The sequence below is a fragment of the Biomphalaria glabrata genome, chromosome 10 (genome assembly GCF_947242115.1).
Source record: "Biomphalaria glabrata chromosome 10, xgBioGlab47.1, whole genome shotgun sequence".
Classification (NCBI taxonomy): Eukaryota; Metazoa; Mollusca; class Gastropoda; family Planorbidae; genus Biomphalaria; species Biomphalaria glabrata.
Window position 1 is genome coordinate 19964759 of NC_074720.1, and position 18539 is coordinate 19983297.

The 18539-nt window shown below is 32.7% G+C and overlaps 1 protein-coding gene across 1 annotated transcript; it reads left to right on the forward strand.

The window, feature by feature from the left end:
* The first annotated feature begins 220 nt into the window (after positions 1 to 220).
* On the forward strand, positions 221 to 18336 carry LOC106054366 (uncharacterized). The gene is made up of 12 exons (XM_056043940.1): positions 221 to 415; positions 2269 to 2448; positions 2842 to 2970; positions 4617 to 4680; positions 4791 to 4939; positions 5823 to 5903; positions 8391 to 8537; positions 10909 to 10993; positions 11815 to 11840; positions 11947 to 12131; positions 12472 to 12641; positions 13785 to 18336. The coding sequence occupies exons 1-12, from the start codon at positions 286 to 288 to the stop codon at positions 13834 to 13836; spliced, it is 1398 nt and encodes a 465-aa protein (XP_055899915.1). The 5' UTR covers positions 221 to 285; the 3' UTR covers positions 13837 to 18336.
* Positions 18337 to 18539: the final 203 nt, after the last annotated feature.

The following is an 18539-nucleotide window of genomic DNA, read 5'->3' on the forward strand; positions in this document are numbered from 1 at the left end:
TCTATTTAAAATCTATATTATTATGGTCAACTAAAAGTGCATGGTAAGAAGGCTTAGTAACCTTTTCTTCAATAACATACTCCAAGAGTGCCTAGACAGATATCGAACTAGAATCTATAATAGATCTAGAATCTAGAGCTACACTCTAGTGAACTGTACGTCTGTAGTGCTAGTCTAGAGAAGCTATAAATCCGTGCACTTGCCTGCATACATTAAAAACTTTTTTGTTTTATGTCGGCAAATGGGGGGAGGGGTCAGAATATGTAACAAAGAATATACTACAAAATGGAGACAAATGGTCAAGAAGAAGATACAATTTTGACAGAGACAGTGCACATCAAAACTAAACAAAATGTCTTAACTTTGACATTAAAGGGATTACAAGTGTTCCAGTCAAAAGATGATGAAACATCAGGTTAGCGAAACAAAAATAGTCTCCGTCTCAGTGTCTAGAATAGCTTGTTAGTATTAGTCTTAGCCTTAACTTAAATTAATTTAAGACGTTAACATTATAATATTATAAATCATTATTAATTATATATTGACATTATGATTTTGATTATCATTATTTAATAATGATTATTATGATAATGATATAACCTAGTCTTAGACTTAGTTTTAGTGATTAGTGAAGTTAGTTAGTCAGCTTAAGACTTGGAATATTTGGATTTAGGTATGTATATCTAGCTAGATCCTGTCACTAGTGAGTGTGTCTTTAATCATATCATACTTATCAAATAACTGTGACTGTGCAATGGAATTAATAATGCAAGTGTTTGTGTGAGAATACATTTAACATGTTTGCGTGAACTAGTTAGTTTGCATGCTGGAATAATACACCCTGATGCAGCTGTGGACAGAGGAAGATGGCATCACTCCAGTTGCATTGCATGCCATTTTATTTGGCTTTTTGCTTCATCATTTTCTCTCTTGTGTGTGTGCTCTAACTTTGTTAATCTTTTGCCCTTTATTATGGCTCCTAAGGGTAAGGCAGACTCCTCTGAAACAGTGACAAAATGATCAGCTTGAACATGGTCATTCAACTGCTGCTACAATTACACAAGATAAAGTTCATTTCCTTGAACTTGTGAAAGGATCTGTTCCTATGAATTGACAGTGATAACAAAGCGGCCTAGTGGTCTTTTTATTGAAATGGAAAGATTATTATTATTAGTGCTTTATATGGATAATTATGCAGCCTACTATATTGGGATAGGTGTTAGGATAGGATACTTGATTACAGTATTTACAAACAGAATGTTCTGACACCGAAAATTGGTTTATGACACGTCATAGGAATAAATCAACATCAGAACCAGAGGACCACTTTAATGAGTTCCTGTATCTATTGGGGGGGGGGGGGGAGAATCATTCTTTAAGGATAAAATTATGTCATTATGGTTGGGGGGTGAGTATATTTGACGTTAAAAAAAAGTTGAACTAGCTTTAGCTTGATAAATGTCAGTTATTAAGAGTGACAAAAAAACTAAAACAAATTATTTTCACTTATCTTATTCATGGCAAACCAGTAACACAGACTAAAAATCCAAAATACCTAGGTGTTATAATAAATGAAAAACTGTCATGGAATCCCCATATTGATGAAACTATCAAAAAATCAAACAAAGCATTAGGGTTTATTAAAAGAAATGTCTATAAATCAAATAAGAACATAAAACTAAAATGTTATTTAACCTTTGTTAGGCCAATAATAGAATATGCATCCTCTGTTTGGGACCCCTCAACTCAAGAAAACATTAAGAAACTGGAACAGACACCAAATAGAGCAGTGAGATTCATAACAAATGAATATTCACATTTGACTAGAGTAACACCTTTAGTAAAATCACTAAATTTAGAAAGCCTTCAGGATAGAGGACTCAATAGTAACGTAGCAATTATACATAAAACACTGAACCATAATCTTCAAATACAAAAACAAAATCTAATAAAATACTCAGAAAGACACAAAGATAAAGGCACATTCCTCATCCCATATGCTAGGACAAATTTTCCTTTTCTTCCCTAGTGCTATAAGATCATGGAATGGGTTGCCTGAGCTAGCCAGGACACGTAGGACTTTATCATCTTCTTTTTTGAAGCAACGTCTGTATTATATAAGATAAGATAATAATTTGAACTTTACCATATCATCCATCTCATAATGACTTTAGGGAGACGCACTGATTTACTGTTATATCCACATCACTCAAAAGAAATGTTGTGTCTTTAAATTTAAATTCTTTAACAGGTACACTTTAATTTCAGCCACTACTTTAAAATGGCCTGATGTGCTATGTATACAACCATCTCAGACATCTTCAGAAACTGGATGCTATGTGTTGCAATATATTCACCATGAAGCCAACACTAGCTTACAGATAAAAACTTTACAGATACAAAGGATATCTGAACAGTGTGTTAGTTTAATGAATCAACAAATTGCAGGTAAGTTTTATGATGTCACATTATAATTATCATTTGCAAAACTTCAAGAAGTCAAGAACATTTTTTTATTTCACCATGATTTTTTTATTTTTTTTTCCTGTATAATTGTTTTACTTTTTCATTATTGAAAATTACATGTAAGGACATACTTTTTTTTAGTTTATTGCCAACATGCAGATTTTTTAACCTGTTCAGGTATAGACTATACCTTTTTTGTTTTTAAAACCATTCTAAATAAATGCATTTATATAAATCAGATATCCTACATAATTTAATGACTGCCTGGCTTATATTTATCTACAGTATTTGCATTATTTTGTTAGCTTTACAAACTATCTGATAAAGTTATGAAATCAGGTCATCTACAATGATATTAAACTATTTCTATTTCAGATTCTGGAAGACCTAAAAAACTGTTTGTTGTCATTAACCCAATTGGGGGCGCTGGTAAAGGTCTACAGATATATCATGAAGAGGCTGAACCTTTATTTAAACTTGCAGGCATTGATGCGACAATTGTTGGTTAGTGAAAATACTTTTTTGTTACCCTAAGATACTGTAAACATAGCTTTTAATGTTCAACAGCAGTTTATCTTCCCCGAAAAGATATTTTAAAAATATATTAAAAATGTTTTTATCATATCTGAAGGAATCTGAAATACTTCTATTAAATAAACATGAAAATCCACTATTTCCTTTGGCACTATTTTAAAATGTATTTAAATTTAATAATCTCACATTAATATAACTGAGATCTCCTGGAGATGACAATGATAAAAAAATTAGTGTATGGATAGTATTATAGAAAAAATATAAAAAAGTTTATTATCTCAGCATTGCTGTTACTATTCTTTGCATCAAATTTCTGCAATGATAATGAAATTCATCTTTCTCTTTGTTAAAGACTAGTTATAACAAGTATTTTGACTGATTTCTAAATGAAATCTTCTTAACAATTCCTAAATTGATTAAATTAAATGAGATAAAAACAAAGCAGCCCACCCGATCATGTCTGGACATAACAATTACAGTCTACATTAATAATTTGATCTCTCTACTTGTTTTTTTTTTTGTTTCTTACTTTGTCAGAGTGTACAACACATCTAGTTGACTAGGGAACATGAAAAAGATCAAAACATCAACTAACTTCTCTGTGTGTTTTGTCTGTTTTGTTTTGTATAATTTTGTTGTAGTTTTTTTTATTGAAAAAGAAAGGATCCATGTGATCATGACACATTTCCAATAAGCATTAATAAAGCAGTCTTAGTTTTAATTTCTTTTGTATAAAATGAAAAGATTTGCACCTTAATTAGTTGGCTATAATTTCATAGTATCAGATTAGATTATTATCTGTAAAATTATTATATGTATATATAGTGTAGTAAATCTGGTGGTGACACAGATCGGGGTAGTGGTTTGTGTAGACAACCGAAGTAAATGGCCCTGTCCAGCACTAGATGAGCAGTCAATGTGATGAGTTGTGATGGTCAGCCAAGACAGTTTAGGCAGGATCTATGTTGTGAATAGAGCTCAGGAGCATCACAAGGGATTTTGTCATGTGATCATCCAGGATGGTGGAGCGATGTTCCCTCAGGTTCTAGAAGGCCGTTAGGGACCCTATATAAAGAGCGGAGATGTTACAGTCAAGATAGTTCAGTACAGTCAAGACCCTCGCTAGTACGAGACAGCCTCTTGATCTTGATCTGCGATCGAGTCTGACACAATGAGCTCAGTGTGTGAAGTCAGTCCTGAGCAGATGAACCCAGTGCAAGTCCGGGACGATACAGATAGGCCAGTGCAAGAGTTGATACAAGGGTACAGTTGTTAACAGAGAGATATTTGTTCAGTCTGTGCTAGTTGTTGCCAATTGTACAGTATTGGCTGTGATTTATTGGATATAAAATCATTACTTTAAGTTGGTGTTGTTGTGTGGAGCAGTTTGCAGAAAGCCTGGATAAGGAGATATTCGTTACAATATATATATATATAACTGATTTATATATATATTTATTTATTTATTTATTTATGTATAAATGCACCATAAGAAATACTTTCTTGACATTTAAGAATACTTTTGTTATTATGTAAAGAAGTGCATAATTGACATATAATTATAACCAAAAATGATAAATATACTCTATTTTCTACTGCATCATTTCTACTTCCAGTGACAGAGAAATCTAAACATGCATTGCTGATTGGGGAAAATACAGATTTTTCACAATATGATGGGTATGTTTTTCTACATTTTTTCAAAATTGTTTTTTAGTTAAGTAAAAGAAATGCAAAAATATTTAAAATTCATAAATGATATTTTTACTAATGTACAAAAAATTCTCTAGCATCGTGGTTGTTGGGGGAGATGGTTTGTATCAAGAGCTGCTTCAAGGACTAACTTTACAAGAACAAAAGAAATCTGGAATCAATTATGACAGCCCTGATACTGACTTAGTAAAACTTAGTATACCTCCGATTGGAATAATTCCTGCAGGTTCGATTCATTTTATTATTAATCTGAAATAGTATTATAGTTATTCTAGCTATTTGTGCATAACACATTCATTTTAGCTCTCGTGATTATGTTTGTAATGTTATCACAGCGCTTTGAGCCTACATCATGTTTGTTAACAGCACTCTATAAATTAAAGGTTCTACAACGTTGTCATTGCCGGAAGTGGTAATGGATTTAAGCACTCCACTACCTAAAAAATGCTTCCTAATGGCATGCGTCTCAAATAGCCTCTGACAACCAGTCCAACTCCTGGCCTTCACGTGTGGCTCAGATATTGAGTCTGGCGGAACTGTCCTCACTAACAGGAGAAGGGGCAAAGGCGAGTAACAGGCGCCTTAACCTGTAAGCTTCTGGAAGGATGGGCTCGTTAGCCATGGCTGGCTACCCACCTAGGAGAAGGAAAACTCTGAATTCAAACCTCTGTTGCCTTGCAGCTATACCCAATCATGGGAAAGGCGGGAGTCAACCCTGAGGAAAAATCAGGAACTGGTGACCCTAAGGCAGTTTGCAGCACCTAGAGCTACACCCTGGAAGAACCTGCGATGCTGCTGACCCCAAACTGTACAGGCATTGCCATTCCTTATGATACATCAACTGTGTGGAGAGGGGGGAACTGATGTGTGGGCAACATCGTTCAACCACAGCTAATGCCCAGGCATTCATCTTATTTCCATGAGATGATCCATAGTCGCTTCACGACTGAAGGAGACCATAGATAAATTTAATTATTATTATTATTTTATTATTATTATAAGCTGTGTTAGAGATTGCAAATAAGTATATCTCTGCTCAACATGTGTTGAGGCCCAACAAAGAAAACTTTCTTATTAAAAGTCATCAATTTTCTTTACTATCATAATAGGCACAGGTAACGCAACAGTGAGATTTTATAATGGAGGATTTTTTACTGGAAGAAGGACTGCAATTCTCAATATCATTCGAGGTAATAACTAAACTAGTGTTTTTGTCAAGATATTTCTGTTTTTCGATTAAATAGTTTGCTGCATTCTTAAGTAGCTTACACAAATTAAGCAGCTAACAAACAGGAAAGTTATTTTTTCATTTGGGGCCATGTAGTGATAAATCTTTAGTTAAAATAAGCTATGTGATTCTCAACTTATATAGGTATTCATAATCCTGAGAAGAAAGCTATATATCCTGGTTGATGGTAGCAAAGATAAACTTCGAGACTTCCTAATACCGATGACAAACCTTTAGAATATGCATCCAAAGCTTTACCTAGACAGATTTTCAGCTTTAATGGAGTGACTTTGTGGCATTGTTTTTAGAGGGAGCCTATAGGAGGAAAAAAGCCTCATCAACAATGTCCTGTTTGAAAGACCTGAATCATTAAATGATTATTGAAATTAAGTACTTATCATTAGTAAAGACTTAAAATGAGAAGCAATTACTGTACACCTCATTAAATCTGAGAAAGAAAGCTATACATTGTATTGAGTTGCCATCACTAGAGATGTGTGGCTGAGTGGCTACCTATCAGACTCTTCAGCTGAGTTGAGCTTGCTGAGCTAAAAGGCAGCACAGAATTTAAACCTTCTCCCAGACATCTCACATGTCTACAACAGAGATTGAGCCTTAGTGCACTGAGCATACTACTAAGGCAATACAAAAAAAAAAAAGAGAACATCAACAAGTAGAAGCCATGATTATCAATGTCCATTAAATATTTAGAATGTCTATGAACGAAATCAAAGTAAATATTAAGGCAGAGGAAGTGTTTTAAATATTTTTGAAGAATATGGTGTATGGATGACTTAAAAATAAAACATTTCCTAACAATACTTCATTTTCCTAATGAATTTTTCAAAGGAAATATGTCTTATCTTATCTTATATGATACAGACGTTACTTCAAAAAAAGAAGATGATTACACCCTACGCGTCATGCATTTAGTCATGCATATTAACCAATGACCTAAACTCTGCCAAGTTACTGGTTTTCCTGGCTAGCTCAGGTAACCCATTCCATGCTCTAATAGCACTAGGAAAGAAGGAGCATTTGTACACATTTGTCCTAGCATATGGAAAGAAGAATGCGCCTTTATCTTTGTGTCTTTCTGAGTATTTTATTAGATTTTGTTTTTTGTATTTGAAGATTATGGTTCAGTGTTTTATGTATAATTGCTAGTTTACTTTTGAGTCTTCTATCCTGAAGGCTTTCTAAATTTAGTGATTTTACTAAAGGTGTTTCTCTAGTCAAATGTGAATATTCGTTTGTAATGAATCTCACTGCTCTATTTGGTGTCTGTTCCAGTTTCTTAATGTTTTCTTGAGTTGAGGGGTCCCAAACAGAGGATGCATATTCTATTATTGGCCTAACCAAGGTTAAATAACATTTTAGTTTTATGTTCTTATTTGATTTATAGAAATTTCTTTTAATAAACCTTAATGCTTTGTTTGATTTTTTGATAGTTTCACCATGGCAGTTTTTCATTTATTATAACACCTAGGTATTTTGCGTTTGTAGTCTGTGTTACTGGTTTACCATGAATAAGATAAGTGCAATTAATTTGTTTTTGTTTTTTTGTTACTCTTAATAACTGACATTTTTCTGGGTGGAAAGACATGCTCCAATTTGATTCCCATTTCTGTAATTCATCTAATTCTCTTTGTTAAATTTCTGTGTCTTGTGTTGTTTTTATTGTTCTATATATTATGCAATTTTCTGTAAATAATCTGACTTTTGTTCCTGAACTAATGCAATTTGGTAAATCATTTATGTAAATTAAAAATAGTAGTGGACCTAAGACTGTTTTTTGAGGTACACCTGAGTTTACTGTTATTGGTGTTGAATTAGAGGCATTTATTATTACAGTTTGTTCTCTCCCTATCAGAAAATCTTTAATCCACTGATGTAATGAACCATCAATGCCAAAATATTTTAATGTTTTAAGCAAACTATGGTGGTGAACTTTGTCAAAAGCCTTGGAAAAATCTAGCAAGATACTCACTATCATCTAAACCTTCATGTGATAGGAATAAAAAACAAGGACGACTAGCCTGAATCAGCAAGAAAAACAATGACTTAGCAGACTCTGTTGACAATGTATTTATGTGTGTGTGTTTGTTATTAGTATGTAGAGTTAGTCCCCTTGGTAAGAAAGTTTATATCTAAGTGTTGTGTGTAACCTCGTACTGTGACAGTGTGTAAATAGACTCATGAATCTGGCGTTATAGTGTTGGCGTTGTTTATGGTTATTAAGTGTAGCATTTATAGTTTAACAGACTCTGTCTGTAATCAACACACACATCTAGATATGGATATGTGTAGGACTAATAAATTCTGTTTTGAAGGAAAAACTGTAATTAATGAGATAAAAAAAGAAGATAAAAAATAAAAAATAATAATTTGAGTCAGTACCCTGTTGTGATCAGCTTTACTGATGTGATATGTTTGTTTTCTTTTTCAGGGGAACAATATAGGGCTTCAGTTTTTGCAGTGTATAGTAACAGTAAATTTTTTAGTGTTTCTCATCTCCAAGTAACCTATGGATTATTTGCTGATATAATGAAAAGAGCAGAAGAGTTACGATGGATGAAAAAATTCAGATATTTTTGTAAGTATCACTATAGAAGGAAATAGAGAAATATTCTTTTGAAATTCCTGGTGCTACTGAAATGGTTGAACATTTCTTTTATAACTAGTGTCATAATTAAGAAAATATCAGGTTAAGATTTCTCAACAACTTTCTGGCTTATTATTATTAATCCATTTTGCTGAATGTTTCTATCAATCATTAATCACTTAAACCTAAATTGTTTTCAGCATATTAGTGATTAGTATAAAAATAAACTTGGCCATATGATGATTTTCTTTATGAAATAAAAATTGTAAGAGTAACTGGATTGTGTGCCTTGGTGAACATGTTAGAAGTTTACTAAATAATGTTGAATCATATAATTTAGATTATTCTAAAGGTCAACTTGACCGGTAACATAGAATTAACTTTTCTTTGTGGCACTAGCATATGAGTAGAACATTGTACTGCTAGCATATGAAGACATTGCACCAGCATATGAGGACATTGTATCATCAGCATATGAGGACTTTGTGCCACCAGCATATGATGACATCAAGTCACCAGCATCTGAGGACATTGTGCCACCATCATTTGAGGACATTGTACTGCTAGCATATTTGGACATTGTGCCACTAGCATATGAGGACTTTGTGTTGCCGGCATATTAGGACATCATGTCACCAGCATATGAGAACATTGTGCCACATGTATTATGAGAACATTTTATTGCCAGCGTTATGAGGGCATTGTGTCACCAGCAAAATAGTCCATTACCTCTTCTTTTGTCAATAAATATCAGATAGCAAGCTAAGCAGGTCCTTACTTAATTCATACAAAGTTTTACAGATTTTAATTGATTTTTTGTGTCTTTCAAAGAAACTTTTAGTATATCATTTATCGATGCATCAAGGCAGGGTGAAAAAAAAAGTCTAGAAAGAAGGGCAAGCAATGAAGGAAAATATGGCAGAACAATTTCGTAGTACAAAGGTGATCAGGAGGTAAAAATTGTTTAACATGTTATTCAATTAATTCTTCTCTATATATTGGCCTCCTTCAGTCATAGAATGACTATGGCTCATCTTTTTTTATATGGCTGTGGAGCACTATTTTGGAAAGACTCTCCCTTCCACATATATTGCAGGTCAAGATGGCCTTCGTTTGGTGGTAGAGGAGCCGGCCATTTTCCATAAGACACACTTTTCTTCAAGAGCTGAGGCTCATGATTTCTCGCTGTACATAGCCTTCTTGGTCACTGTATCTTTCCAGCTAGTGCAGTCTAGGGCCTATGGTCAGTATTAATCTTCGCTGATTTTAAATCCCTTTTTATCACATCCATGTAATGAAGGTGGGGGCAACTGGTTTTTCTTGAGCCAGTCGCGAGTTGCCCATACAGAATGATTTTCGGGATGCGATTGTCCTCCATTTGGCAAATATGTCCTAGCCAGCGCAGGCAGCATTGCCTGATGAGTGTAAAGATGCTGAGAAGGCCCTCAGTCTAGCAATATTTAGAAGTTTGCCATCAAATCTGGAATGAAGATAGATGCCTTTGGTGGATTTTTCAAATGTGTGGTGGATTAGCATTGAGAAGAGTATTCTAAAGAGGGTTGGGGCCAAGACACATCCTTGTTTGACTCCACTGTTTATACTGAAACATTCAGAGCAGGTGCAGTTGAACTGCACAGTACACATCATATTTTGGTGGAATGAATAATATTTAGCAGCTTGGGTGGACAGCCAGTCTGTAAGATTTTAAAGAGGCCTTCTCTGCTGACTGGATCAATCGTCTTTGTCAGATCAATGCAATGTACTAAGGCATCCTTTGCTCTCTGCACTTTTCCTGAAGTTGACTGAGCAAAAGCCGCACTGTGATCAGGAGTTAAAAAATGTTTAACTTGTTATTCAATCAGTTTTTCTCTAATTGCATTTGAAAGTCTTTAAGTTTTTTAAAAAAATTTTCTGTAAAACTACTCTCAATGATGTGGCTGATGTATGGTTCTGCAATATATTTCCTTATATGACTTTTCTAAATTGTGTGTCATAGAAAAATGATAAGAGTAGGCTATAAGTTGATGGACAGATTAAATAATAAACAGTATACATCATTGATTAGTACACAATTAAGGGTACTGTGCTCCTCTAAAAATTTATTTTTTTACTAATTTGTTGACCCATTTTCAATAAATTGCTGTAGCCTTTGCCTGACTTTTAATTTGACATTCTTTAGACACCATGAACTGGTTGCCAATTGCAAAAAGCATTTAATTATAAACATTAACAGTCTGAATCTTTTGTACAAATCTGCTTTAAAATTGTGCTCTGTCACTGGTTAACCATTTCCATTGACTTATATATTCTGCCAATAGTAGAATTATATAACTTTTATGTTTTTTTTTAATTTTTTTTTTAGATTCTATTTTGGGACAAATTCTTTTCAGCAGAAAAAGATATTTTGATGCAGAAGTTTATTACCGCACTCTTGATGTAAATTCTGGGTATTTATCTTTTTTTTTTTTTTACTGCAACAAATCAAATAAATGAGATCAGAGATTTGTATAAATAGAGATCAGAGATTTGTATAAGTAGAGATCAGAGATTGCATAAATAGAGATCAGAGATTCCATAAATAGAGATCAGAGATTTGTATAAATAGAGATCAGAGATTTGTATAAATAGAGATCAGAGATTTGTATAAATAGAGATCAGAGATCGCATAAATAGAGATCAGAGATTTGCATAAATAGAGATCAGAGATTTGTATAAATAGAGATCAGAGATTTGTATAAATAGAGATCAGAGATTTGTAAAATAGAGATCAGAGATTTGTATAAATAGAGATCAGAGATTTGCATGAATAGAGATCAGAGATTTGTATAAATAGAGATCAGAGATTTGTATAAATAGAGATCAGAGATTTGTATAAATAGAGATCAGAGATTTGTATAAATAGAGATCAGAGATTTGTATAAATAGAGAGGAAATATGACTGTTCTTTGTTAGAAGTCTGAAGTCAAATTTGATGAGAAATCTATAAGTTTAATTTGCAGTCTAATTAAAAATGTGAAACACATTTACTTTTGAGACATGTGATGACAAAGATATGTCCTAATTGTAAGAAAACTTAACCATATACTCTTTGAAGGTGTTGACATTGTTCTAGTGGTGAATGGGTTTAAAGTTACCATTCTGACTTGTTATCTTGCTGCTCTATTGGTAAACATTCCCATACATACACTGTCAGCTAGTCACATAGAAACTCATGCTTATATAATAGTCTAGGAAATTAACAATAAATTCTCATGATTTTTTTTTACAGAGTTGTGGCAGAAGCCAATTCTTCAGGTAACACTAAATAAGAATGATAAATTTGAACAAAATTTAGATTACTGATAAACCATAACAGTGTGTCAGATACTTTTCTAAGTAACGTATATTTATTCTTGAATAGATTGGATCAGCCTGAAGCCAGCAATTCAACACTGCTATTCCATCTATGCAATGCCTTTTGAATTGGTTGACACAGTGAATACAAAGTATGTTAACCCATTTGGTCAACATTGTCATCTTGTCATCAGCACTGGATGTAGTCAGTTGTCTTCATTATTAAGTCTTGTTTCCCAGAACAAGACATCAGTAAGCATCCTGTTTTACATTCACTTTTAATATAATTATAAATTGTCTTTGGCTCAATGGAGCCACTTTATTCTAAGCCCTTTAATATTTTTTTTATAGAAACCTGGTAGTTGTCTTGTTAAATAAATAAAAAATCAAGTTATTTATTTACTTTGTTTGGAGTGTATTCTAGTTGTAAAAATAAATTCTAATAGTTCCGTGTCTTCCTGTAATATAATTTGATCCTTGTCTTTTTATTTGTATTAGAAACCTGATACGTTTTTTTTAGTATTCTTCTAATAAGAAACTTTTGAAACTTTCCAGCTTTAATTTTTAAAAAATCTCTTAATATTTGTATTAGAAACCTGGTATGGAAGTGTTGACCAACATAACAGAGTTTAAAATCAAAGTGGCGAGAGAAAATTCTGCATCTCCTGTATCTGACAGAGAGGCAAGAGACATTGACCTGGAAAAAGGAATTCAAATAGATGGGGAATTTTTAAAGCTAGAGACACCAGAATTTTTAGTCAGGTAATTTTTTTTCTTTAATTAAAGCTTAGGAGTTTAAAGCTTCCTGAACCTACAGAACATTTAATTTAGTATAGAAAATAGAAGGAGACGTATTGTTTGAGTGGTAAAGCGCTTGACTTCTGAACTGGGGGTCCCGGGTTCAAATCCTGGTGAAGACTGGGGTTTTTAATTTTGGATCTTTGGGCACCTCTGAGTCCACCCAGCTCTCATGGGTACCTGACATTAGTTGGATAAAAGTAAAGGCGGTTGGCCGTTGTGCTGGCCATATGACACCCTCGTAAACCGTAGCCCACAGTAACAGATGACCTTTACATCATCTGCCCTATAGACCACAAGGTCTGAAAGAGGAACTTTCCTTTTTTTTTAAAATAGAAAATAGAAGTTTCATGAAATAGTGGTAAAGGGATCAACTAAGTCTCAGGTTTATCTTATCCTATCTTACAAATTACAGATGTTCCTACAAATATGAAGATAATTATATCATATACATGTTTCTAAGTTGTTTGTTCTCCTTCTAAATTGCATTAAGAAAGAAGGAGGACTTGTTCTTGTTCTTAACTTGTTTAGTTGTTAAACAACAAAATGATTGTGAGAAGTGCATTTCAGTTTGACTTTTTCATTTCAAAACAATTTAGTTGTTTCTGAGGATACTAATTTAATTTGCCAATGGTTTATGTGCACATTGCTATGACGATTCGCATGTAAAGTCACACTTGGAATAGGTTCAACCAAAAAGAGACCTACTCAACTCAGTTGGCATGACATACTGGCTTACTCGTATGTTGGGGAAAAGAAATATTCATACAGAATCAATATTTCGAGGAAACCTTGGATCAGAGAATACTGGGTGTTAGTTTTTAACTTCTGTATATAATTTTCATTTCAGTTTAAAACTAAACATAGAAAAACATATATTTTCAGTTCAAAACTAAACATAGAAAAAATATATCTTCAGTTCAAAACTAAACATAGAAAAACATATATTTTCAGTTCTAAACTAAACATAGAAAAAAATATTTTATTTATATTTTGTACATTTTCTTGTTCTAACAATTATCAGTCTGGAATAAATTAATTTTACTTTGAATCAGAAAATATTATTTACTGTTACATGTTACAGTGTTAATTCTTTTTATATGCCAGGTTGCAGACCTCTTTTGTTCCTGTGTTTGGCTGTAAGCCAGCTGTAACTTAAAGTCAAGTTTTTCAACTGGAAGATGAATGAACTGAAACTTCTTTTGTACATAGAACTTCAGCAGTTTTTTGTTCACTTATTTTTTTGTATTTGTGGTTAAGCAGCTTTTTAGTTTTTGGTTATTTATAATAAAAATATATGGATTGTATATCTAGCTTAAAATGCATATTTTATCAACTATATCAGGGGTGGGCAAATTACGGTCCGCGGGCCAAATGCGGCCCGCTGAAGTGTTTTATGCGGCCCGCGAATACCTACAGAAATCATGTGTACCCACAGTATATACATATAAAAATGCTAATCTATTAAAAATAATTCTAAATTTCCCTACAAATTATCGAAACTCTCTCATTATATAAAGTCAAAGACACAATCTCAGGCCAGTATTTCTTCAATGCTTTGAAGAACTATGTTGAATGTTGGGTATGATTGGAACAAGATGGCAAGTGTAACAACTGATGGAGCTCGATCTTTGACTGAGAAAAACTTTTTTTTTAAAGAATATCCCAACCATAAACTCTAAACAGAAAAGTTTGCACAAAGCTGTATGAATTCTCATCATAATATGCGAAAGAAAATATTTCAATAAAAACATCAGACTTACGGTCACAACCACAGGCAGTATAGAAAAGTACTTGTAGATATATAAACTAAATATTCCGATGCATCTGCTGGCTTAGCATGGGCAAGGTAATGAGAAGAATATAAATTCTCAAAGTAGAAATGTCCATATTCTTAGAAGGATATTGACTGTGACTTAGAAACTAATATTTCTAATGAAGAGTGGAAGATATTTTATGTTTTTCATGGTAGCTATTGCAATGGGCTGCTTACTTATGTAATGCATGTTAAATTTTTCAAACAAGGCTTTCCAATTTCTCCAGGCCAGCAGGGGAAAATAGGTTTTGTCATTTTCCTTTGTTGAAAGGTGAAAATATTTCCAGTGAAATGGTTAATATTACCAGACTTATTTGTATTCCTTAATTATGAAATTTATGAAGGCAAATTTTAAGACGTCAAAAACCAGTTTTCAATACCATCAGCTCACCATTTAGTGCAGAAGCTGATTCAGCTCCAGAGAACATAACGCCATGCAAATTGTAACCTGTAAGAGAAGTTCAAGTCAGTACTTCCACTGTAGCTTAATGGGTGCTAGAAGCTGTATTTCCACACTTTAAAAAAAACTAAGTTTTGCTAAGTTTTAACATTATTTTGGTACACATACATATGTGAACAAGTATTTTTCTTGTGGAAAATAAACAAGTGTAATCACAGGTCGATGGTGAATGACTATAATTTGACAGCAGTCACAAGTATAACAACTAGAAAGCTAGCTCCACAATTCAGGAACATTACGCACGAGTGTAAATAGTTAAATTCCTCACATTAAGTACAACTGTACATTTGTGGTGAAATGTAATATGAAAAGACAATAGCAAATTAAAAAAAAATTTTAAATTGGTTTCAGCAATTGCTAACTCTAGTAATTCCTCAATTTGGAATGTGAAAAAAAGGAAAAGTGAATGTATGATACAGTATAAATATGAATTAAAAGACATTATACAGTTAACTAGCGTATTTTTCTAAGTTGTAAGTATACACACACACACACACACACACATATATATATATATATATATATATATATATATATACATATATGCGGCCCCCCATTCCCAAAATTTTGTTAATGCGGCCCTCGATACAAAAAGGTTACCCACCCCTGAACTATATAATTAAAATTTAGGTATGTAAATATTTTGTTCTTATTTCATTATTACATCTGTAAAATTTGTGACACTTTTTTACAATCATTTTTTTTTTACAAATTGTTTTGCAGAATAAAAAAATCTCATTTAATATAAATCTTCACAAGGTTAAAAAAATGTTTTTCTTTAGATTATATATAAATAATTTATACTTCAGTGCCAAATATTTCTTATATTTATATATATATCTATATATTCTAAAATATACACAGTGTATTGTACATTAAAGCTTTTAAATGGACGCAGCAATGATATTCCTTTTTGATATTTGTATATTTCAATTTAATTATTAATTTTTGAAATAAAAATAGGTGTTGTTGGCAGATCTTAAGGATGTGAGCTTAGAACTGTCTTTATAAAGGTCCAGGATGCGACTCCTGTGGCTGTCAACTATTCTACCCTGTGCAAGATGGACTTTAAGAAATTAGTTTCTATTTCTTTTTAGGATGGCTGTTTGTGGTATGGTCCTTAGTTTGAACCATGCCTACTTCCATCCCCTGATGGAAGCTTCCATTAGGGAATAATAATCTTCATTTCTAAACATACTTATAATCAAGAAAAACACAAAAAATACTTTAAAAAAAACATAGCTTATATTAAGTGTAATTGTATCAATTAGTTTGGATAAGATGTAATTATATACACGACCTAGGCATAATAAATCTGTGTGATTAGAAATATTTTTACCAATTGTTTTTGTTTAGCTTTTAGCTTTCTCAATGTACTATGATCCTATCACTTGTCTGGACCAGTTGTGAAAGGGGGAGGGAAGAATGGGGTATATTGGTGAATGTTTACATTAGTTTTTTAAATGCATAAAAAAATTGTTCACTCAGGGCTCAAGAGTCCTCAAGGGAACTAATTCAACTTATACCACCCCATCTGTCAAGTAAAATTACTTTCACTTGTTCAAGATACCAACAAAATAATTAATTATCAATAGTTAACTAATTGGTTAATTTTTTAAATTGATTCTTGTGTTGTCAGGTAAAAGAAAAAATTGTTCAAAATTTCAGCTTAATCCGAGATTGGGTGTGGGAGAAATAACGTGTACAAAATTTTTACCAGACAGACAGAATGAGTTATTATAAGCCTTGTAAAAAGAGTGTCCTTGTATTTTAGTACAGAAACTTTTGAAACTTTCCTGCTTTAATTTTTAAAAACAAGTTTTTATGCCAACGTTTTACAATCATTTTGCATTTAGTCTATATAAAATGTTTCAATGAGAAAACTGTATTTGATTTTGTACATTCTTTTTAGCTATTATTTTTTTATTTTAAAAAATTGTACCGTTATGTAGTCTTTTCTTCTCTAATTGTAATCTTTTCCAATGTGATACATGTTAAGAATTGCTCAATAAGGAATTTCTACAGCCAATTTAGTGGCTGTGACTCTAGAGTTGTAATGACACAGAGACATTATTTGACATTAAGATATAGCCATTTTTAGCGGCCCCCAAAAGGGGGAAAAGATGCTATTAGTTTTGTGTGGTCTGTCTGTCCGTCCCTCCATCCCGTTTAGATCTTGTAAACTAGAAAAGATAATGAAAATCCGACATCATAATATTTAGACCATTCAAAGTTCTGATGCAACGGCTGCTTTTTACTTTTCTGAAAGTGAAAAATCTAATTTTTAAAATCTATTATGCAAGCATTTTTTTCATAAAATTACACCATTTTTACAACAATTCACTATTGATAGTAACAAACGGCTTTTTAATAAGGGAGATTGTTAAACACTATTTTTATAACACATTTATGCAAATGGTTTTAGATTTTTGGTTAAAATAAAATTGTATTGTAAAGTTATGAAAGTTCTGTTATACTAACTACTACATTTACAAAAAAATGTTTACTTTCTTTTAAAAAGAGAAAAAATCTATTTACTTTGCATATAAGTGGATGTCACGGATGCCATTATAGATTTATTTGTATATTTCACATTTAAAAGCTTGTGTGTAAATAGAAATATAAACCCTTGACTGAGCCTCAGGAATTACCCCACAAATCTAGATCCTTGACAGCGCCTCAGGTTTTACCCGAGACGTAATTACGATGTTGCAAATCTATTGGTTGATTTGAAAATAAATAAAGACATTTTTTTTAAAAGAGTTAGCGCCAGAGAATTGAGGAGAGTAGAAAGAACGCGAGTCGATAAAAGAATTTCCTAGTAGACAGTCACGTTTTCTAAGAGCTCTGATTTAAAGCCTTTGTAATATTATTTATTGTCACAGTCTTAGTTGACATTGCATGATCTTAAGTTCACGTCATGTTAATAGTTTAAAAGACACGTGAAATTCCTGATGTAGAAAACAGGAAGTAGGATGAATAAAGTTGACTTAGAGGTCAGTCAAGTCAGTAAGGTCTTGCTCCCGGTCCAGGCAGGTTGGACGTTTCTTCCTGGACACTTGTATATGTATGCATATAGCATGAAAGTCGAAGGACTAGTCATTGTTGATTAATAATATTTGAGAGTTGATTTCATAATGTGCTTATTGGATATTAAGGTATTATTCATATTTCAATGGATACCTATAGTTGAAGCTCCAGTGTCACTAGTAGTAATTGTTCTTATTGTTACCCGCTGAGATGCGGACGTGATTTGTTGTTAACGTATTGGATACTTTTGATACCGCTGTTATGCGGATAGGATTATTATTTCTTGACTTGTAGCACTAACAAGGAGTGCAGTATATTATTATTATGTTGTAAATAAACTTAATGTTGTCTGCTGAACGGACTTGAGTCAGTCGTATAGTGTTTGTCTCGTCACGTGTCTAGAGCACTTCAGGAAGTAAGAACCCAGTATTACACCATTCAATCAGTCTCTAATATTCAACGTTCATTGACATTCAACGTTCATTTACATTTTTGGTAGCCAGTATGTTGTGTTCTAGACACGCACGGACTGAAAACTCAACACCACTCAAGCGAA